The sequence below is a fragment of the Numida meleagris genome, chromosome 3 (assembly GCF_002078875.1).
Source record: "Numida meleagris isolate 19003 breed g44 Domestic line chromosome 3, NumMel1.0, whole genome shotgun sequence".
NCBI classification, from domain to species: Eukaryota; Metazoa; Chordata; class Aves; order Galliformes; family Numididae; genus Numida; species Numida meleagris.
In genome coordinates, this window is record NC_034411.1 from 41,912,338 (window position 1) to 41,936,367 (window position 24,030).

At 36.8% G+C, this 24,030-nt stretch overlaps 1 protein-coding gene across 5 annotated transcripts in view; it reads right to left on the reverse strand.

Moving 5' to 3' along the window:
* SMOC2 (SPARC related modular calcium binding 2) overlaps positions 1-24,030 on the reverse strand; it is a 139,681-nt gene that overhangs the window by 59,526 nt on the left and 56,125 nt on the right. For 3 of the 5 annotated variants that reach the window (XM_021392109.1, XM_021392110.1, XM_021392108.1), the window contains exons 3-7: positions 20,097-20,203; positions 18,872-18,971; positions 12,485-12,532; positions 8,342-8,425; positions 7,484-7,558 (exon numbers count right to left, since the gene is read on the reverse strand). In XM_021392109.1, coding sequence (XP_021247784.1) covers positions 7,484-7,558; positions 8,342-8,425; positions 12,485-12,532; positions 18,872-18,971; positions 20,097-20,203 — 414 coding nt within the window. The remainder of the gene's footprint in view (positions 1-7,483; positions 7,559-8,341; positions 8,426-12,484; positions 12,533-18,871; positions 18,972-20,096; positions 20,204-24,030) is intronic. The other 2 variants (XM_021392112.1, XM_021392111.1) reach the window with 1 other exon arrangement.

Sequence of the window (24,030 nt, forward strand, 5' to 3'; positions counted from 1 at the left end):
TGCTTTCTCTGCATGTGATAGCTAAATTAAATGAGGATTTCATTAAAGACTGTTTCTGAAAAGTAAGTCAATATTCACCATTAAGAACTATGTCAACTATTTGCTGGTTGGCACTAATGGTGTAGACAATCATTAGTTCCAAAGCCACAAGATTTTTTCATCTTCAGGGGAGTATTCTGAGACCATCTCTAAAAGAATACTATTCTGAAACCGGTTTGATTCTTGGCAGAAAAGAATAACAAAAAAAATAGTTCACTGCAAATAATCGTGTTCATTCAGAAACTCTCAAGGGAACACTTAGTGAGTTAGCAAAAAAAAATCCAGAGAGTCTGAGGCCATAATACTGTTGACCTGCAAGCTTCCAGTCCTCCTCATCTATATCATGTTTTCTTACTCAATTGCCTCAATTGGTTTTTATCTTCCGTGAACAACTTTCTGAGATAACAGATCAAACAACAAATATTCTACCACCAGACATCTTCCAACACCCACAATTTTCAGAAAACACAAAAGCTAGATGAGTAGCCATCACAAAACATTTCGACTTCAGTAAAAAATGCTAGTGTCTTTTCTTGTGTAGGAAATTAACCTCCAGATGAGCCGAAGCTATAAAGTTCACATTATCTGGGTTTGAACTTGCACAAAGCTTGCCAAAGACTGCCTGCAGAGATTGAGCCCATCTAAAATGAACTGAGCTTCCACTGTCAGAATTCATGGACTTACTAACAAAATGATATGTTTGAAAACTTATTTTAAATCAATGCTTCCACCTTCTGCTTACCTCTCATGGTTTGAATTCAGGTACACAGGGTTCAATATGCCATTCCAAATGTAAGTGCCAGAAAAGCACAGACTTCTGGTAGGCTGCTTCACCACCCATATCTCAGATACTCTAGGACGTATGAAAAGATATGAGATGCACGTATTTCAGCATCTTATTTCCTGCTCCTCCTTTATCTAGCTACAGCTAACGTGCGTTTGTACAATGCAGTTTGGGAGTGCAAATCCTATCTTTGGATGTGGCTGATACCTCGCCAACTGTTGCAGGGAAATGCTTAAGTCTGAAATGAGATGATAACAGGGAAAAAAAACCACTTTGTTTTCACAATGCAATCTGCCATGAAGGAGCCAGTCATACTCAGGCTATTTTCTTAGGCAAATCTACTTTATATATTCATTTAATGCAGTTTTTAAGTGTTCAGACAAGTGTAATGACTTTTTGGTCATACCTGTGTATTTTGATCTAAAGTCCTCACCTCCTCCTCTCTACTGCTGAATGCAAGCAAATTTGAGAATGGAACATTAGCCAGGCTTCTGCAGGCCAGCACACAAGTTGCTAGGAATCCCAACTGGAAAAAGGGAACTACTAGCTCTTCTCTCTCTTCCCTGCGCTCTTTTCTCAGTTTTTTATGATATCCATTTTTATTTTCTTCTGTTATAACTGGCTTCATATCTCAAATCTTCACACTGCAAAATGAATCTAATTCAAGATAGTTCTAGAGAACTTCAATTAATTTGTAATATATTTTTAACTGGGAATGCACAACGGATCTTATTTTTTTCTTGCTAGCTCACACATCTTCAACTGCACATAATTTCAGTTGAGTCAATGCTAAGAGCAACATCTGGAAAATGCAACAATAAATGAGAATAAATACGAAGTCACTGAATGGTTACTCATTTTCCTGTCTGTAAGCTACTCATTCTCCTGTGCTTAGAGAGAAATGGCTATGAGAGTTGATATGATTGGATGCACACGTAAACTCTTACATTAATTTCCACTGCTACTTTTTTTTTTTTTTTAATGTAGACTGTTTAACTTCAGGACTGAACTTTGGTCGGATAGACACAGCCCAAAGACATTAGCCAGGTTCAGTTTGGAATGAATGTGAGCACTTGAGTGTAGAACCTAGTTTGTCTTGGTCCCCTGTGAGAAGATGACTTTCAGAGAATGATCAGTGCGCAGGGATCCCACTGGAACAATTGCCTCTGAGAAACAAAGCAAAACAAGCTAGCAAAACAGAAACCTCACTGACAACCAACATAGTTTCCATGTGAGAAAACTCATATGTACAAGTGCTTTAAAGCAGTCTGATGAGGCAGTAATAAAAACTGCGTTCAACTGTGAGAATGTCCCTCTGTCACATTTGTCAGTTTCACTGGCAGACTTTGCCAACAGATTCAGACTGCATGGGCAGAGAAATCAAGAAAGTTTGGTGCACACAACGATAAAAATTTGCGATGTAACATTAAAAGAGACCAGGATTTTTCAATTTCCTACTTTGCAGTCCTCACATAGACATTATACTAACTGTTGTCACTCATATTTGCAGTCAGTCTGTGCTACATTACTATATGTGCACTCCAGTGTTTTCACAGGTGATATTTTGAAAATGAAACTCCTGTTGGATTGAGCCTGCTGGGGCTAATTGATTAAAAGTTGTAACAGATTTTTTAAGCCTCGAAACTGATGGTCTGCTGCAAAATGTGAGTAATAAAACACTACTTACTCCATTGCTTCAGAAAATTAAATAAAAAGCTGCCTGTTCCTTTCACATGTGCACAGCCAAAGCCAAGAATGAAGATAAAGATGATTCTACATTACTAGAACATCCAGGTACAGCAACTGAAGTTTTGACACTCCTGAATTCCATAAAGCCACAGTCCAAGGAGGCAATAAATTCTGATCTAGAATTCCTAGTTCTGGATCACAAATTTTATAATCAGATGATGCACTAATTTTTGTACAGAAGTGTTAATATTAACAGCCTGGCTCTCCCTCTGTAGGCTTTATGCAAGAACAGTGTTTCCTCTGTGCTGACTCTATTTGACACTGGTGAATGTATGGCTTGTCCTCCAGTAACTGCTTCAAGCATATAAGAATAAAGCTGGCAGAAGGCATAAAGCTGGAACAAGCATCACATCATATGATCACGTGCCTGTGCCTGATCCGGATTACACATGGACAACTGGGTGAACAAGCAGTATGCAGGTAGAGCATGAACTGTTCTGGAACCACAGTCTGAGAGTTCTGCCAGGGACTGCCAGGGGTCCTAAATTACTATCCACTGATTTCTTGTGTTTAAAATTCAGTACATGAATCAAAATCAAGTTTGATGAAGTACAAAGAAATGTGACCATTTCTTCCTGTCTTCTATTCTACTGGTCATACCACATTATCTACAAAACAAAACCCAAGTTTTTCAATCGCTATTTTCAATGTTCATTAAGTAAAGCACTAATCTGATCAGAGAACATGCAAATCATTAGTTATAATAATGCCATTCTGTTCCGTCTTTGAGGAAGCAGTACATAAAATATTAATAAGAATAATCCAGGACCAAATGGTAAATAGCTAAGACTGCAATGCATCTCAGTATATTCGTAGTACTGGAGGATACATTACTGACCCTGGCTCTTTTATTTTGAATTATATTATCACCAGAATCTTCTTTAGCACATACGTAAGTATATTCCAGATTATGGGTGAGCTTTTGCATTCTGCATTTGCAAGATTAATGAAATTCTACACTGTCATTATTTATTCTCATTTGTGTGGTGGACAGATTTGTACTTAGAAATTACCCAGTACTTTAAGAATTTTTACACATTAACGTAACTGCCTATTAAACATTGCGGAGATACCACAACAAACTATTAGAAAAACTTCTCTCTTAAATGCAAGTTAACAAAATGAACCTTAAGCTTCACTGTCTGTTTTGGCAAAAGTGAAGTTACCCTGCCTTTGCCTATACTCAAAAAATGGCATACACCTTCTCAAAAATGGCAATCTTGGTTCCCACAAATCAAACAGTGATAAAAACTGTTGGTAGGACAGATGTACCAAGAAACTAAGAGCTATATAGACCAACCTGAGCTCTTGTCAGGCAACTGCATTTTCCTTGTTAGGTGATGGGGAAAGTATTTGCACTGCTGGGTAGTGTCCACCCACATCCTGGCTGCTCCCAGCCCTGATGCTAAACTAAACTGCTAAGGACATGGTCCAAAATGTCCGGTTTCTTCAAAGCAAAAGATCTTCTGTCCCTGTGTTCTTCATACAACACAAAAGCTCTAAAAGAATGCTACCTGAGTTTTCAGCTGATATCAGAGTGGGATTCAGTTCATCTAAATACAGATCCTAACATTATAGGTTGAAAATAAGCTCCAGCTTATTTTGCTAACTGTTGCTACAATTCTTATTTTTGTCAATGTGACACAGCAAATCACAAATATCTTCTGTGAAATGGGTAAAGAAATGAGGAGTGTAGGAGTAGAAAGAAGTCAAGGAAAAAAAAGTCTTGAGATATCTAGCAAGGCACAGAGGCATACATACAAAACATATTCTACAGCAAACACTGTATTATTTTAGCAGTCAGATTCTGGAAAGAAAAGACGAAATATACATGTATCTTCAAAATGCAAAACGTGCTAATATGGAGAGAGTCGGATGTTTCTAGCCAAATCCACCACTCTAAACAGAGCTATTGTTATATGATCCAACAATTTTTTTGTTGTTGTTGCCTGGAGTAATGTTTTGTTGTCAAGGGCTGATAGGTTAAATACCACTTTTCAAGTGTCTTCACTGAGCAGAAAAGGCCTGTTTCTCTGAACCAGAAAATAGCATATGCACCAGAAATCATTATACAGTATGTATATATAATTCAGTAATTTAATGCCCTGCATCTGTAAGTCTCCCAAATATCATTTCCCTGTGCTAAATTATTTCAGGATGATTTAAATCAAATGGAAGCAATGGATAACTAATATAAATTAGAATACGCTCAGGCATTATTTTTTATCTTCCAAAAATTAAAAGCTTATACTAGATTTATTGGCTAATTATAATTGGCAGGTCATTCACAGAGTAGCAAAAGCAAACTACGCCAGATGAGTATAATAAATGTAATGTAGTCACCTGTAATTCTTAACTCATAAAAATAGGCTAGTCAATCGATCTTATCAAAGCAGATCTATTTCTCAGGTCTAGACAAGTTTTTTCATGTCCATGCCTTATTGATTATGACATATTAGCACATATACTCAGGTTAAAAAAAAATAAAAGCAATAAAGACAAATGTGGGCAGCTTTAAGTAGGGTATTTGGGGTTTGCATGAAATTTTTAGCATTATGATTTTACTTTGCCTATTTTTGTTTATCTCATATAGGCAGGGCTGAGTCACTGCATTATTAGCACCAGAATTTCTTGGAAAGCAGTTGGATTACTATAGAAGAAAAATGGAGAATATGGCCCATTATCAGTAAACTGGGCTTCATCTTTTGTCTTATAAGCACAATGCATACGTAGAAATAAATTCTCCTCATTTTACTCAGATGGATGTGTTTCAAGTTGTATTTGTATGTCCAAGTCTGAATCAGAGTTTTCTAAGTAAACTGAGCAAAGACATCTGTATTTATCCCTGACATTGAAGCCTAGGTGTCCAAACATGGTTAGTTTACAATCCACTGGAATCAGTCATGAGGCCCTTCCTATTCCACACATGAATCAGCCCAGAGTTCTTCTACTGGACATCTCCAAAAGCTTTGGCACCACTCTGAGAGGTAATAAGGAGAAAATCTCACCTAGTTTTTTTCAAGACCTTGAAAGGCCTGGTTACTGAGTATCAGTGAAGCTCAGCCACCAAAACAACTTATAAAAATACATTCACATGACACACTGCATTTCCAGCATCCAGAGGAGAAACACTGTCAAACATAACTGATGAAGACACTGTTTTAGCACCTAGGTTCATTTGGGTAGGTAATGTCATATTAATTACATGAGAGAAGTAACAGCAGAGACAGTAGTGCCCTCCTGGCACATCAGGTTCTAAAGCAATGCTGGCTATGTCATGCCTGCTGATTTCTGCCAGTCTTGGTGTGTCACACAAATACACAAACCCTCCTGTGATCCTGTGTACGTAACACATCTGCAAGAAAGTCGTCTTGTCAGTAAATCCAGTACAGTTGTGCCTTAGATGTTAATGCACCACCGGCCAGTGACCACAATACAGACAAGACTACACTACCAGCCTTTCTTCTTTTGCAAATAACATCCTTAGAAAGACTGGACGAGACAAATTCCCAGTAACAAATCCACCTTTTCTTTGATGTCTCCCTAACTTTCTGTGTATATGTTTAAGCCTTCACTTCCTGCAGCAGGACTGCAAACTCAAGAACTTTTGCTTTAGATCTCACTAGTAAATCTAGCACTGTAAAAATGAAATAAACACTTCTGTAAGTGACATATTTCTATACAGACTTAACACCGAGAAATCCTGAAGCATTTCAATTCTTGCTTACATTGGCTAAGAAAATGACAGAATAAATCTTCAGCATGGAAAGTGTTTGCTTCTCTTCTCTATAAACTGCTTATGGTCCTTTCCCCAGGTGCCTACTGGTGCATTGAGGAGAGGAAAAAACATTAATAACTTTTGCCTTGATGTTAAAAACAGCTTAAAAAAAGGAGTCTGTAAACCTCTTAGTAAGAATATGCCTTTCCTATGATGATTGCTTGTCTTTTTAAGTGCCTTTGGGCCTCAATTCAGTAAAATACTTAAGCACAGTACTTAAGGTAAATCACAGCCTCAATTTCCACCGGACCTAAAATGTGCTTTTGTGTGATTTACTGAGTAATGGTCTGTATCATTAATGTTCCCTTTCAAACTAAAGTTTTCTCCCAGAGAAAATGAAACCAGGAAACTCAGGAAGGTTCTCTAAAGATTATCCTACTGAAGGATGGAACAATGAGGACGGCACCAATACTCCAAGCCTACCAGAGAAGAGCGTGTCTGAATATTTCACAGGTTTCAGTCTTAAGACATTCACTTTGATATTCCTTGTACAGGTTTCCACATTCCAAAAAGTGGTGGAAAAAGTCAAACTAAAATTAAACAATTATTTTAAAAGGCAACATAATTAATCCACACCAAATTGGCAATCAGTTTGCAAATAACAGATAACTGATGTAATTAAAAAACACTGTCTTTCCAATTTCCTTTTAACTGATAACTGGTTTCTGATGGGAGTTTTCTTGTTTTCAGGTTTGCCTCCTAAGTTTTAGTACCAAATATACGCAAACTTCACTGTTCTTTTCCAAGTAACTTCTTGCTGTGCATTGCCAAAAAAGAAAAAATAGAAAAAAAAAAATAGAAGTAGGTAACAAAGAAACAGAGAATTAAAGAGGAAGATAAAAATAAATGTCAGATCCACTCACAAATGTGTATAGATGTGAGCCACAGAATTAAGTGGAATACTGGCACTGTACACTTAGTAAAGCCCAGCCAAAACTGTTTCCATACAAATCAATGCATGCCATAAGGCAACAAAATCATCTCAATGCAAATCATTAATTCGCAATCATACGATAAAGGCAGAAGCAGAATGATTATTAAAAAAACTTTCACTTAAATAGCTGCAGTTTTGGCAAGGTTCAATGCATGCCTTCACAGGATCTCTGCAAAATAAAGACACTACATCTTCTTACCTGAGCTTTTATTGGTTTTGTTTTGTCTACTCTTTACTTGCTCAGTCCATAATGTAGGATAACGAGAAGCTATATCTAAGAAAAAAACAGAGAAAAGTTTGTAAATGTTACAGTTTTCTAGAAGTTACCAGCAGCTAAATAATACATGTTTTGTTTTAAAGATATGTGGATACTAAGAAGGAAAAGGGTCTGTATTAGAATAGGTAAAATCTTTAGTCACACAAAGGCATGAACAGTTTTTTTCTTATTCCATTTAAACAAAAGGTTGAAATAAATACTTGTAGAATAAAATTATATTTAATCAGAATAAAAATCTCCCAATGCAGACCCAAAATACATAGTCACTTTAGATCAGATTCTGTGAGACTTACACTGAATGCTAAGACAGTCACAATACACGACTACCACTGCATATGGGCCTTGAGCTTTCCATTTACAGAGCACTGAACTTCCCCAGATGCAAATAAGCCTGACAAAACACCAATCTCTGACCTCACATTGCTAGACAGTATGCTGAGGGTAGCATCCACACCTTTAACTTCCTTGTTCAGCCATTCAGTTTTAATCTGCACTGTGGCTCAAGTTTAAAACCTATCTGTGCCCTGAGTATTGGTAATAAATTTGCTACTGTCAGGAATCCATAGCTGAAGTGTCACCTCAGATCTATCCCACCAAATTCAGTAGTAAAAGACTTGACAGTGGTTTCTGACTTTATCCCCAAAAGACAGGTTTTTAATTTCTTGTAATTTCAGGAAGTCTAATCAGCCTCTGCAGTTACTCTAGTTCTAAGGTAGTATTCGATGCTGTCCATATTGCATTGGATAATATCACACTGTTAAAATTCCTGTCAGTGCTTACCTTCTTCATCACCTTGAGGCTGAGTCTCCAGCGCAGGAGCTGAGGCATCATCTGAATTCAGAATGGAAAAGATTTGCAAGGAGACTACAATTATGAGAGTAAGCTAAATAAGTGTACATACATGACTGATGCTAATGATTTGCACATAGCCCCGGCCGGTAAACAAACAGAAATTTAAGCATAATTAACATGTACCGCACAGCACAGATACTTTACATCTGCAGACTACAGATTATAAATGGATGGATTTTAAGGTTATGGCTGATGAACTGATTGCAGGGTCTTTGATAAGGCATGAAGTGATCAGGTTCCCAGACAACAATTCTTCATTGAACAAATGAGTATTTCTGAGGAAGTAATTGGGTAAATGTATCGAAGGGGTAAGCCCTGTGAAAGCAAAAGCAGCCTGAGATGAATGAGTGGTTGCAGACATGCTGACACCTTAAAATGAAGCAAGATTATAAGCAAGATTTGTGAATTAAACAAACAGAACATTGTTTGCATTATTCTTATCCTTTAGTCAGCTATCTCCATTAGTCCACAATCAACCATTACTGCAAAACAAGAGGGATGAAAATTTACAGAAATAGGAGGAGTGTGTGGATAATCTTCATCTCAGTAAAATATAGTGGACGCAGTGCTGGAAAATAAAATTTCAATATGAAAAAGTTTTAAATTAGCTATTTCTGAGAAAGACATACCTTTACCATACTATCATTTTGTTATTTAAAATTATTTCAGATATTGAGTAAATGCACATTAGTAGGCCTTCACAGTACCTATTTTCTAGTTGTTGCTGTTTCCCATAAAATGGAGCTAATTCCAAGACCAAGGTGCCCCACAGCAAACAGCAACTTTTGTGCAAGGGTTTTATGAGAATTTTGTACAGTTTTGCAACTGGATCTCAGACCAGCAGAATTTCTAGGTTGTTTTCCTGGAATTTTCATAAAATCTAGAAATGAAGGTAATTGTGGAACTTTCTTTTGATGGAGAGAGTTTAGAAGGTCTCTGACCTTCTCATTTGGAGGCTAGTTCATAACAAATACAGATGCCAAGTAAATACTGATATGCATGCAAAACTGAACTTAGAGACATGGAACACTGAGCTCAATGATTTTCACAAAAGCAAAGCAGCAGCAATAGAAACTTATCTAAATTGCAAAATGTTTTAACTAAAGCATAAGGAGACTTCATTAAAGAAAGAATGTTCATCCTGTCCATTTCAATGACAAGATACTTTGCTCCAATGATATCACAGACCATTACTTCCCATTAGTTTTGCTGGCATTTTTGTGGTGTCTCCTGCGTGGTGGAATAAGATCATTAATTTCAGAGAGGCCATCAAACATCCCAGTTTCTTGAAAATAAAGACATGCATTTAGATCACCAATCAGCATGTGATTCAAAAAATGTCCAGATTATTTTAGAGAGCAGTTTTGGTGGGTAAATATTACCAGGAGCCCAAACACAAACTCTGCTTGGCATTTAAGTAACATTTTTCTATGATCATCTTTCTACATACAGTTTCAGTTTGTGATTCATTTGATCTTAAGTTATTACCTGAATTAAAATATAATTCTTCTAATATAATACAATATAAAGCTTTAATAGTTATCAGCCCAATCAAAATCATACTCCTGGCAAATAACTCTGTTCATTTAAACAGTATTTATTAACCAACATTTAAGGCACACTTTATGAATATAAATACTTGTTAAAAATCCCAACACTCAGATGCTTGACTGCAGCATTAACAGTCATAAAACAGGCCTTACGTCCTCCTAAAAAAAATGAAAGAGCTTTTCTTTTGTTCTCCATCAAATCAAACAGTTAGTATGGGACATCTGTGTAACCTAAAAAGCAACAGCATCCCAGAACTGGAGGAGCTATAGCAGATCCTGTAGTACCCTTAATGTGAAGGAGGATGTTCACATTAATTTTCTGCTTGTGCTCTGTCAAAGTGTTTTCATTTTTCATAAAAATCTTTTGTGCTAAGAATGAAGAAGGATGTTCAACTTCCTTGATCAAAACAAAATTAAATAAACCATCACAATTACAGAGCAATTCATCTTCATATTAATAAGATGTTTCAAATGTGAACTGCATAGGATTTTCTGGGCGGCACCTGCATTCCGCTACATACGTGCACAGATATAAACAAACCATTCTGTTATCAGAGTTCCATTAATAAGAAAAGAGTTCTTCAGTCAGCTAAGATTCAGGAGAAAAGATACATGCTCCCATCTCTAACACGTATGCTTTTCAAATAATCTGAATATTTTCTTTGGCTAAAGGAGAGAACTATGGTGCAGGGGAAATATACTTTAATCCTTTAAGCTTTGTTCCTGTTTGATTTAACATGCAAATCTGTAAATATGCAAGCAGAGTTCCTGACCTCCAAAATTTGCAGCTGGAGTTTTTTATTCAGTACTGGAGTACTCAAAGAAAGCAAGATGCACAACTGCAACAGATACGGCCCTCTAGAAAATGCTTTCTGAGTTTGTGTGGGGCATCTTGGAAGAAAAGACTGTCTCAGGCTGAGTGTATACTCTTGAGTATAATCATCAAGACCGAACAAGTTTGGGGCACGTCTTCTGTATCAGCAGGAATGTTGTGGACCTTCCTAGTCTTGCTGGGTTTGAATATCAGTTCCTCTACCTGGGCACTTCCCAGTTAGTCCACAGGAACATGCTGAGGGACAATGAGCAGGAAGGGGAGCATTCTGAATTTATTCCAAAAACTACTTTCGTGCTCTGTCAAGCTGAACTGTAAAACACTTTTACTACACTGACAATGAAGCAAAAGCACACATCTTTAACTCAGATAACAGATCCAGTTCATTACTCTGTGATGGCCCTAAAGAGATTGCGATGTCTCTGACAATGCTATTTCATGTAAAGTATATGGCAGTGACTTGTTAGAAGAGAAGGAGCTAGCTGTATCTGCGAAAAGCCATGAACCACCTGAGAACCAGGACATCGGCCCTTTGTGCTGCAGGCTTGTGCTGGAGAATAAAAACAAGGTGTGAGTGAAATGCAACTGTGCCATTTTAGACACAAATACATGTGATGCAAAGAGAGGCATGATAAACTGTCTTCATTTAATTTCCTTGTTCTGTGGGCATTCATTCAGGCTTCAGCAACTCTGCCCTCCCAGTCATAAACAAGCAAACAAAAAAACCACATTTTATATATGGAATAGTTCATAAAGTTCAAAGGTGAAAATAAAAGGACTGACCCAAAACAAATTTTCCCAGAAATTTATCTGGAAATGCACAAAGAACTGATTTTCCACTGCTAATTCAAGTACCTCATCATTATTAGCCTTAAAATAGGCACTGAGTTTCTTAACAGTACAGTAAATTACTTAAATCTAGGATATATTATGGATATATTATAATGCTGCAAAAAATCCTGTAAAACTTATTTCAGTTATATTTATGGTGGACCAAACTGGATAGTCATTAGCATTTACACAAAATATGAGAAACTTCTTTAAAATTAATTTATCCCCTTCTAACTGGCAGCAATATTTAGAATATTATTTTCAGCTGAATCGAAAGTTATTTAAAGTGTTTGGAGAGTGTGAGCTTTAATCTTGTTTAAAGAAAAGATATCTCCTTCATTTAAATCTACCAGCTATGTTGGAGTTGCATCAGATTTTGTCCAGCCAACACGATACACACTGTGATCTATCTCTAAGAACAATGATCATCTGGCCATGAATTTAAGCAATCACTTGAATTAATCACAGTGTTGAACAAAGTGCTGGGTCCAAGATGACATGAGTACTGGTTGATATGGAGATAAAGCAAGGACTCTATTCCCTAGATCATGGGACTTCAGAATGCTGGCTTTATCAAACAGAATAATCTGTCCTCCAAGGCAAGAGAACAACATAAGAAAATAATTCAGATTATGGCTATGGGAAGGAAAGTTCTTTTCCAAACAGCACAGAATAGCAAATTCCATAGAGCTAAGACTAGAAAAATATGTCACATATACACATATGCATGTATATGTATTATGTATGCAAATATAATAGGTGAGGATTATTCTTTGATAATTTAAACCTATGGAAAATCAAGGTGGTATATCCCACAGCTATTTTAATCCCTATTAAAAGGACTTTTAAAATATTTACCTGCTTTTCCTGCACCTTCTCTTTGTGGCAGTTTCTCACTCACTGAGCCTGCAATTGGAGAAAGAAATTAACCAGAAAAAAATATTTTCATATTTAATATTTTTTTCTAAGAAACACAGCTTCAACAATTCATCTTTGTTTATTACAGCAATAATATCACAAAATTCTTCCTTTGCAAACCAAGTATTTTAGCTTTGTATTGTGTGTGCTGGAAAGGCCAGGCCGGACAAGGCCTTAAGAGCCTGAGCCTGGGTTGGCTGCAGGAGAGAGGCATCCTCAGAGCTGGGGCCCTGGGAAGGGAGGCAGCGGTGGTGGGAAAGGAGTGATGAAATCTGCAGGAGGTGTGTTTTAACAGCTTATTCTATCAGCCTGAATGCCAGCCCACCAGTCTTCGTTTGAAGTCAACAAGAAATGGAGAATCCACTGGTTTTCTTAGCAGTTTTTGCAAGAACTAGTTGGCCTCAGGGTTCAAAAAGGAAAAATGCCTTTTTTCTCAGTTATATGTCTCACTACTACAATGGTTTGTATGATCCTCATGCTAGCTACTTGTCTTTATATCCATCTCTGATGCATAAAAAAAAAGTTTAAAATGAAATTTGTGTTTTTTTTTTCTCTCAGAAGGGTCAAATATAAAGCATAATATCTATCAGTTTTTACCACATCAATTCTCCTTACATACACCAGGATTAAAGTGAAAAATATTTGACAGATGCTCAAAAGTGTATAAAATAATTGACCAAAATTCACTGTGGATTACAAAAAGAATAACCTTTCAGCACAACAAAGCTGTTATAGAAGAGCAATTTAAATGAGAAAGCCTACTAAATGAAAGGCCTTGTTCGCCACACTGAATGGAAGGTTACTTCGGCATGAAGTATAGACACAGAAGTCTGCCAGAGGAAAGGCAACTAACATCACAGACCTGGCAAGTTGACTGGAAAACCTCCACAAAAGAACACATGATAATGCAGCCAAGCTGGCATTACCTTCTGGAGGATTCAGCTTCTAACACACCTGTTGTGCATCCCTATCAAAAACAGTCTAATGTGGACTTGTTTAATTTTTGCCTGTTTGTATGTTTTCACTTCATCGCTTTTGAATTTCTAGAAATTCAATATACTTAGTAATGCATTAATATTAATTCAGACAAGAAAAACACATGCCAGTCTCTTCATAGAAAGTAGATCCAAAAGTATTTGGGATGGCTTGCTATAAATAGACTGCAATACTAATCCCCATTGCTCACCCTGAAGAGGAGGCAGATGCTTGCCTTTGTGCTAACTGAAGAGCTTTTAGGTACTTGGCCTGACTTTGCTGAGAGGCCAAACCTGAACTCAGATGATTCAGTTTTAGGAAGTACTATGCACAAAATTACAGGTGTTCCTAATTGCACTAAAGACCAGTGATCCAATCTTTCCTCAAATTTCATCCAGGTGCAATTAACTCCATAGTTTCTCAGTACAATTTTGAGGTACAGGAGTACAACTATAAATTCTCTCATAAATACAGAGATTTTAGGTCTCACTCTCATCCACACTAAAGTGATTTACACCAGTTTGTGAGTACAAACGGTCTTCAGCATAGGTATATGTGTGATGAAGCCCCATTGATGGTTCCTTTGCACTACAGAGTGATAAGTAAAGCCTCAGTTTGAGAATGATACTGTTTGTTTCTATGTACATTCAGCACCACATTCGATATTCTTCTACACTTTGCTTTTATTAGTCCTAAATTCTGAAGGAAAATTGATGGATAGATGTGGAAGATAGTATCATTCACAAAGGCTAACTTTGCCATAGTGAAACTGATCTCACTATGACGTTAGATGAATACTAGGAAAATTAGGTTCAAAATTAGTGGGCAAACATTAGCTTTTGTAGTCTTAAGAAATGAACAGAAATAGCCTTAGAACTTCCTAAAAAGGGAAATAAGTACCCTTCACACTCTTTAATCCTGAATTTTCAACTATGCATCAGAAAGGTATTTTTTTTCCTAAATTGGAAGTGGAGAGGTAACTGAGCTTATATCATTTTTTTCTAACATTTTCTGAATATATTTGAGTATTGCTAGTTTAAAATGGTAATGGGAAGATGGATTTCCAGATTTCTAGGAAGCTGTGTCTTCAATACTCACAACAAATGTTCAAATTTTCAGCCAGGCATGAAATAGAAATAGCAACACGTAACTTATGTAAAAGGCAATACAATCTGCTTCTTGCATTGTAAGCAACCAAATCACAACATAAGTATATTTATGGAAGGGGAGAGGGCAAGGAGGCCTATTAGATTCAGCAGCATTATTTTATTAAGAAGAATTTAGTACCATTTCAGCTTTTCTCCTCTGTTTGTTCATTGATGATTGTGGTGAATTAAGAAAAAAAAAAATTACAGAATCATTCATTAGTTTATGGCAAAACCCACAATTCAGCCCATTTTCAGTCAAATGATTTCTGAGGCACAATTAACTTTCCAGGGAATATAGTGAGTGTTTTGTGGTTTCTGATTTTAGCACATACATTTTCTACAGTTCTGATCGTATGTGGGTGGGCTTCAAAAGAGAAAAATATAAAGTGAAAGCCTCATCTCCTGCTAAAGAATACCTGATATGTAATCAATGCAAATATCAAGAAACAGGAAAGTAAATTTCCCATTCTGCTCTATATTATATATATGTGTGTCTGATAGTGTCTGTATAGGGAAAATACTACATATAGGGACAGAAGAACTAGATAAATTAAGGATGGATAATTTTCCCAACTGAAAAAAAAAAAAACCAATACAATATAAACCAAAGTGTCTGTTGCCTTACAAAATGCATTCATATTCAACATATTATCTGATGATAATATTATACAGACAGGAAGAGTTTTAAACATTTAAAGGTACTTGATTTTGGACTTAAAAGATGCTAACATCATTTTAAATACGAGGTAGCAAAACTACATCACAGAACAATAAAACTTGTGGCCATATCTCTGTAATCCCACTGGCAGAACCCTGAAAGAGTGAATGTGGCATAAAAACCCTACAGTACAACACAGTATTTTCCAAAGATAATTTAACACCTGCTTCTCTATTTCTGTCCCATTTCCCAGTACTCTGCCTATGGAATTTCTGCAGCTCCCTTTAGTACTGATAAGAGATGAGGAGTTATAAAAATGTCTTTTTTATGTCTGGTGTTCTTTAGTGAAAGGATTGGGAGTACATTCATCATTTTTAAGGAGCTTTCTTTTCAGTGTTGTCATGGGAATGTGTTTGATTTACGCTCCTTCTCACCACTGCTCCCGCAGCAGCAGAGATTATTTCCATGGGGTGGAATGGCATTCTGAGATTTATCGGGTGTTTTTTGGCAGTAACAAGTGTTCGGGTGGGAAGAACTAGGAAGGATGGAAGAGGAGCTTCTTTCAGGTAAAGATCAAATAGATAAAGTGAAGGTTTTACATCAAACAGTTCTGCCTTTTTAATGTACCTTATAACCTGCAACTTTCTGCATTTTTTATGTCTAACTAAAAAAAACACAGCTTCAATAAAAGCAACCAGAACAGAAGAATGAGCACAGAATTACTCACACAGCTATTGTAGATAAATAAAAAATATGCATGTGATACTTTTTTATCCTAAGATAGAAATTGTCTAAATAGTGTTGGAAATAATGGCATCCCTGGAACACTAGTTAAGACAGGAGTATATTTCTCCAACATCAGTATACCCACTAATATATTGTCCATAATTCCTGTGCATGGTGGTACTAAAAAGAAAGTATAAAAAGGAATCAATGTTGACCTGGAAAGCTTCAACTTCTGGGGGAAAAAAAAAAACCTCTGTTATTCTAAGCAGATGGCAATTTTGAACATATACTGGGAAATGGGAGAGGGGTGCAGTTGTGCTTCAGGGTTTCAGCCTACAACATAATAGCAAAGTTTTGCTTTATTATACCACATAACTTTTTGGAAAATCTGTAGCTGCCTTCTCTGCTGAATGAGACAGTTTCTCCGGACTCTTCAAGACTGAACTCTTATCCACCACTACTGCAAAATCTCCTAGTATATCAAATCTATATCTGAGCTCTGATGTAGCTGGACATCTTTCCTGAGAGACAAAGGAGAAGTGGTGAGCAGTGAAATTTAAGAGCAGTGATACAAGCAGGGTAGAAAATCTGCGGAAAGAGTCCCAAAGGATCTAATAACAACTGCAAAATTACCCAAGATCTTCCATGGAGCAGAAACAGACTCTACATACTCACCTGGACACTGGAGCAGTCTATTTACTCTGGAGCTACTAAATTAAAATCGAATGCTTCTTCTTAGCATTTCTGCAAAACTAATTTCCCTTCCCACACCTCCCAAAATGAGCTGAAGCAGTCTGGTAATTTATCTGCTAGGCACATGAATACCTTTGAGACGAACTGGGGTTTGGTTCTTCTCCAGATAGGATAGTTCTCATATCAATCTATTAACTAAATTGAATCTATCCAGCAGCTTCTCCTTGATAATAATAATAATAATAAATGTACAGTAACAAACTCACCAAAATTTTGAGTCAAAAGTAATCATCATAGGATCATCAAAGAATGGCTTGGGTTGGAAGGGACCTTAAAGATCTAGTTCCAACCCTCTGCTGTGGGCATGGCTGCCACCCATCAAATGAGACTGCTCAGGGCCTCATCCAACCTGACCTTGAATGCCTTCAGGGATGGGACATCCACAGCTTCTCTGGGAAGCCTGTGCCAGTGCCTCACCACCCTCTGAGTAAAGAGTTTATTCCTATTATCTAACCTAAATATCCCTTCTTTTAGAATAAGAGAATTATAGAATCATTAAGGTTGGAAAAGACCTCTAAGATCAAGTCCAACTGTCAGTCCATCACCACCATGCCAAGTAAATAATATCCCTAAGTGCTAAATCTACGCATTTTAGTTTAAAACTATTCTCTCCTGTTCTATCACTACCAGATGCACTTTCAGAGAAACCTTGTTTAAGGACATACAAAACCAACACTATTTAATAGTACATTGAAGCACATAAAAACTGTCCTCACTGTCTGTGTCTTCTGAAAACATGCTGAAGTTATAAACAACAATTTCATTAAAATTTGTTATTTTTCACAATTCACTGTCATGCCACAGTGACTTTTCAGACTGGATCAAATGGATTATTCTGAAAATAATTCCTTCTGGTTAAAGTTCACTTTTTAAGTAAGATGCATGGAAGACTGCAAATCACTTAAATACGACAAACCTTAGAAAAGGAATTAACTCTTTATGATACTTGTTAAAACTTAATGGTATTTTCCCTCTACTTTTTCCATCTACTTTTTAAAAACATCAATACGATACCTGAACAACTGAAGAAGATCAGGCCACATGAACTCCCTCAAGGGCTTTAATCAACTTATTTACAGATTCATTTCTATTACGGGGTTAGCTTTTTGAAATTTTAAGTTATTTCTTCCATTCTGACAGAGAATGGTGTTGCAGCATGAGCAGAAACGAAATATATACAGTTCAAGTCATTTTAGAGCTATTTTTGTTGAAATGGTGCAATTGTGTCAACTTCAGACTAGGTGAATAGCAATTCTGGCAACTGTTCCTGTACTGGGGATTTTTCATATTTATTATCAATGTCAATGAAATAAATTCAAAAGCAAATTCCTGAAAAACAGTGAACCTGTTAATTGTTCCAATGAACGACAAAGGTCAGTACACATGGCAATGAGTTCAATTTGCCAATTAATTTCTACAGACAATGATTTCAATATGTTCCTAGCACTTTTTAAAATTTTATTTCTCCTCTGGATTTGGCCATTCATTAGATATTCTGTGGGTGTTCTTTCCCTGGGCTATATCACACATCAAGACATTCACAATCAATATTTTTCATTGAGAGTGTGGATTTTTTTCTCAAAACGCTTAAAATATAAAGAAAAAAATGAAGACCTCTAGGGTTTGTTGTTTTTTTGTTTTGTTTTGTTTTTTGCAATGAGTTTACAAGCATGAGAGTTACAAAGTAAAGAAAGATCTACTTCCGCAAGTCAGTTGCAGGTTTCATATAGTTACACACAAACATCATACAATTGACCACTGCAGAAAAATCCCTCAGTAGCTAGATTATAAAACAAATAAAGTAGATGCATTACAGAATCACAGAAAGATTTAAGTTGGCAGTGATCTCAGAAGAACTCAAGCAGAGCTAGCTTAAAATACAGACCAACTTTTGTGCAGTCAACTTTTGAAAATCCTCAAGGATGGAGCGTCCAAATGTTCTACAAGCACCTGTTTCTGTGCTGAACAACTTCTCTGATGACAAATTTTCTTATTCAGTCTAATCAGATGGCACAACTATTATTTTTAAGATAATTTGTAAGACTCAGTCAGCTGAACAATCCTTACCTGGGCAGCGGGGAGTTTTGTGGGCCACAGCAGTACCGCTGATTGGACGACCATTGGGAGTGACACACCAGCAGTATCCAGTGTAACTGTGGCACTGAACCTGTTAGCAATGACAGGAATCACATGCAGTCTGTCAGACATGTGTCTGTTATCCTGAAGCATTCACAACATGAGTATTGTGTCCAGCTAACTATGTACATCGGTAAAATGTAGAATGGTAAACCATAATGCACTATAACCACCATCGTACAAATGATTCTTCAGCATAAAGAAGAGCTTCTTTCAAGAAAAGTGAGGTAGTCTCTCAGAATCCAGTGGAAGAGGAAACTACTGAAATATGTGGTTGTTTATGCCCTATTTCAGGGGAGTGCAGGTGTTATGAAAACCTCACAACAAAGCTCCTCAAGAGACACATAAACTGTTCCTGATGCAAGCAATCTCAAGTTTTTTTCCACACAGAGAACATATTGTTCACCACTGAAAGTGCAGGACAGAGTGCTTCTGCCAGCATTATTCATATCCCAAGCTGTCAGGAAGGAAACTCTTGGAATTCCTTTCAGAAATCAATTGCATTATATGTCCTGAGGGCCAGTATCACTTCCTCACCATGCTTAAAACAAAAAAGGATTGTCTTCTGCACAAATCAGCAATTGAAATGTATCACAAAGGCAGCAGAAGGCAACCTTGATTGGAGTGTATATCACAGAGTAAACATCTAGACATGACGCTTCTGAATTATATGATCTAACCTAAGTAAATTAGCCATATGCTGGTGCACAGCCATTTGCTTGTGCAAAAATGCAGCTGAGGAAAGAGAAGAATCCTGTATGATTTGCGCTAGTAGCACTGATATAGACTCTGATCACATGACTTCTGGTACAGATCAGGAATAGATCAGAAACTCCAAATATTTGACCATCTGACAAGTATTCATAGAGCTACAAGGATGACTCAGCTGTCTCAGCCTAGGAGAATAGGGAGTGTATCATATGAATAACAGTAATGTTTGGCTCTTTTGCTGGCCAATACTGAAAAAAAACAACAAGACTCAGCTGGCACAAAATGTGAGTTTTCCTTCTGTTTTTTAACATCACTATTAAGGCAAATTGCATTTCATTTTGAAATTACATTTCATTTCTTTACATTTCTGTCTTATTCACCCTTTGCAAACACACACATGCTTATTTTTCAGACATGCAAGATAAGATAATAAAAATTTTTTAACCTGACTATATGTGCCATCATCATTGCATTCTGGAATAAACACTTGTTGAAATTCTTTTCGAGCTTGTTCTTGGGTGTACTTCCTCTCAGCTACACATCTGGAAACATCTAGAGAAAGGGAGAAGACACATCAATTGGATGATGAAATGTAAAAGAAACACAGAAAATAACCTTAAGTTGGGGTGGGGGGCAGGAAAGAAGGCTTCAAGACCACATAAAGAGAATCAGAATTATAATCAGGGAAAATATAAGATAATTTGCATTATACTTAGGAAACAAAACCAATGGAAGACAATAAATTTGGGGCCATATTGTCATAAATTCACTTTCATGACAGTAACATTTTTTACTGAGGTGCATATGTCAATTACTAATATAACCATCACCTTCCTCCAACATTTGACTACTTGACTAACTTGTGAGTCCTTTTGGTTTGCCCAAGTATGTTCACACTGCCAAACAGAGTATGCAAAACTAACATTTTGCCATCTCAAAGACAAGAGGCCACAAAGTGAAGCATGAAGCAGAAGGACAGAACTCCAATATGAGATGAAGAGATGATTGGAAAGACAACTTTGCCATTCCTGCTGCTGCCCAAAGGGCAGAAGGCCAAAAAATATACTTCTTCAACCAATTTAAACAATAGCTGCCACTTCATGCTCCACAATATTCTTCCAGTGCTGGTGGCAGCAGCAGCAAGATCAGTTTTCTAGTGCTTTGGGAAAGGCAAACTAGGCAGCAGTATAGCTTCCTTCTGTGAGTTTATACACCGTTTACTTCAGCCAGCCAGTGAGCTGTGACTAGAGACATGCCTACCAGGCTATTAAAAAAGAAAAATATACATGTATTTTTTCTTTGGTTTATATGTACATACACTACACAACACAAGGACAGGCAGGTGGTTCAGTAACAATTCTGGACTTAATTCATGTCATGATAAAATTGAGTGAAACAATTTATGATTTAGACTTGTCACTAGTCAAGTATACCACATGGGCTTCTTCTGTCCACTGTTGTAGTTCATTGCACCACCTCCTGCATTACTTGGTACTGGTCTCCATCCAAGACAAGGTAGCAAATTAGTAAGCTTTAACTGAGTAGCTTCCGTTGTCTGAAATATTTCTATTGTCTAATACAGATACAATATTTCAATTAGGCATTCAAAAGCTGAGAAAAGACACATAGCATAAACTTTTGTATCTTTTCCTTTTTCTAAAGCCACTGCAAATTTTAGCATGTTGTTCATGCAGAATCAATACTTCAGGATCTGCTTAAGCTAGGCAATTTCAAGACAAATGAGAATACCAGGCAAGCTTAAGGAATTATTAATGATTTCAAGATGTGACTGTAATGTCTGAATTAGAAAGATCTCAAGCGTACAAACAGAAATTTGCTGCTTCTGATCTGTGCTTTCTTTAAGGATTATTTGACAGTAACTGGCCAGATCCTTTCTAGGGCAGGCACTGTCCATAGATTACCAATGAGAAAGGGGCACTGTGTTAATTAGTGAATGTTTGTATGGTTCTTAGAAAATGCAAGGACAGATTTTCTAATTCATGCAAGTTGCACATTGAACAGAATCTGGACAACGAGGCAACACTTGCCTTACCACAACAGATACCTACTCAGGTATCTTAATGTGGTTTTGTCATCTACCAGTGCACAGGAGTTACTCTATCACACACAGGTAAGACAGCTAAGTTCCTTTTCCCCTTGGCACCCTTCCTGGGCTAGCATCATCTAGCCATGCATGCAAAAAACCAACACAGAAGCCTGGTGCAACTGCAAAATGCCCTTGTACAGGATGAATCCTTCACTGGTCATCTCCACCAAGTGTCAGGTAACTCCTGGCAGCTTTAACCAAAAAATTCCCTTCAGATCCTAAGAAATCTGGTGTGGAAAGTGTAGCATAACGACGCTATCAACTAGTCCTCAGAATCTGTGCCCTGTGTACACAAAATTGGGGCCCCCTAATTCTAATCTTTGTATTGATTTCCCTTCTAGTCTTGGACTTGCGTGAGTTACTTCTGTGCATTAGTTTATTCTTCTGTAAAATGAGATTTTATTTATCTCTCCGGAGTGTTATGAGAGTCAGACAGTTCATGTTGGTAATGTGCCCAAAGAACAAGCTGTTTCATTTTTAAAAATTATATTTCAGTATTAAACAACATTAATTTTATTATGCTGTTTCATGACAGAGATTCACAGGGATGTATTATCATCTAAAATGGACAGAAAAGTTCAACCATCTAGAAATTTGAGAAAAATAATAAGGAACTGAATTAATTTGTTACTTTAACAACTTGTTTTCTCGAGGGAAAATTATAGTCAATGTGCTGTGCAGCTCAGGTAAAGTCTGTTAAAGTATGCACTGCCAAAGTATGGGGTTAAAGAAAAAGAAATGAAATACTTTAGGCAAGCTTTGGTATCGTAAGCCTTATTCTGAGCATGGTTTGGTTATACAGTACTTAATAACATGTGGTTTTAATGTAGCTAGTATTTTAACTGAAAATAAATCACTTCTTTGTTGGACCTCTGTCCTCGTTTTTCTAGAATGACATGTGGTTTAAATGTCTAAAAGGGAAAGTGATATAAATTCCATCACATAAGGCTTCTGCAATAGTACCATCAGGGTTGTAAATTATCTCCAGTATATGAATTATCCTAAAAACATGCCAAGGCAAAAGAGAAGTTCTCCAAAACTGTCCACCACTTGTTCCTAAACAGCTTGATGTTCTAAAAGCCTCCTATTTGTGGATGATCTAATATGCTTTAAAATCAACAACGACCAAATTTAGAGAAATATAAAATTCAAGTCTGAAGCCTTGTTTTGTGTTATATAACCATGGAAACATTTTAAAGATGTTGGGCATTGCTATGCTTCAGAAAACCCATGAGGAAGCTCTCTTATCAAGCTAAGCATCTGAAACTGTGTATAGCCAAAACATGATTCCCAAATCTGCTTTTTTATTTCATCGATGTATTACCATAGGGGAATAACTTTGAGACACAGAGATGTAATCCAAACTTTTTCTAAGAAATGTAATAGGGCTGTCAAGATAAAAAGAAGGCATATAAAATATTCTTCCTCAGAATATTAATGAACATTAGGTTATTAATTCAGAGGTGCTAACTTCCTCCCAAATAAAACATTACTGAAACCAAAAGAAGTCATTATAGTATTAGTTACGATAACTTAGTAAGATTACATCTGATCATCTCATTTTCTGCCTGGTTGTAGCATCTTCTGAACTACTGCCTGGTTTCAACCAGATTTTCTAAAGGAAAGAAAGAATTCAAGACACTTAAGGGCTAGACTTTTATAACAGCTGAAAAAGATCAAGAGTATATATATACATATTTGCTGTGGCTGGAAGTAAGGATGAAGCATGAGCTCACATCAAAATATCAGACACGATAGATGTAGCTCCTAACAGGCCAAAGTCAGTGAAGTATGAGATCCTAATCCATAGGGAAAACTAAACTTCCACATGGCCATTGCTCATGCTCATGAAGCAAAGTCAATTCTGGGACTCACCGCATAAAATCCTGTGAGTGCAACAAGCCAATTCTTACTGAAGGGCCCCACTGTGCACCTGGCACAGGCATAATGAATATGACTCATAAGCATCTCAAATTAGTAGGATGTGTCTAGGCAGAAGTGGCTTGTCAGAAGGTTTATAGGAACACTGACATCTGTGAGGACCACAGTACAGTCTCTCACATACAGATTCAACTTTCCTCTTTATCTAGAACAGGAATAATTTAGGTTAGACCTGTTTTGAAATAAAGACCAAGACGTCTGAAAACCTGGCTGAAATGAGACATTATTTGTCTTTATATTCAGACAATGGGAAAAACTAATTTTGCAGATATATATGCCCAACTGTAATTTTGAATTATGTTAATAGATGACTCAGAGAGAATGTATTCTT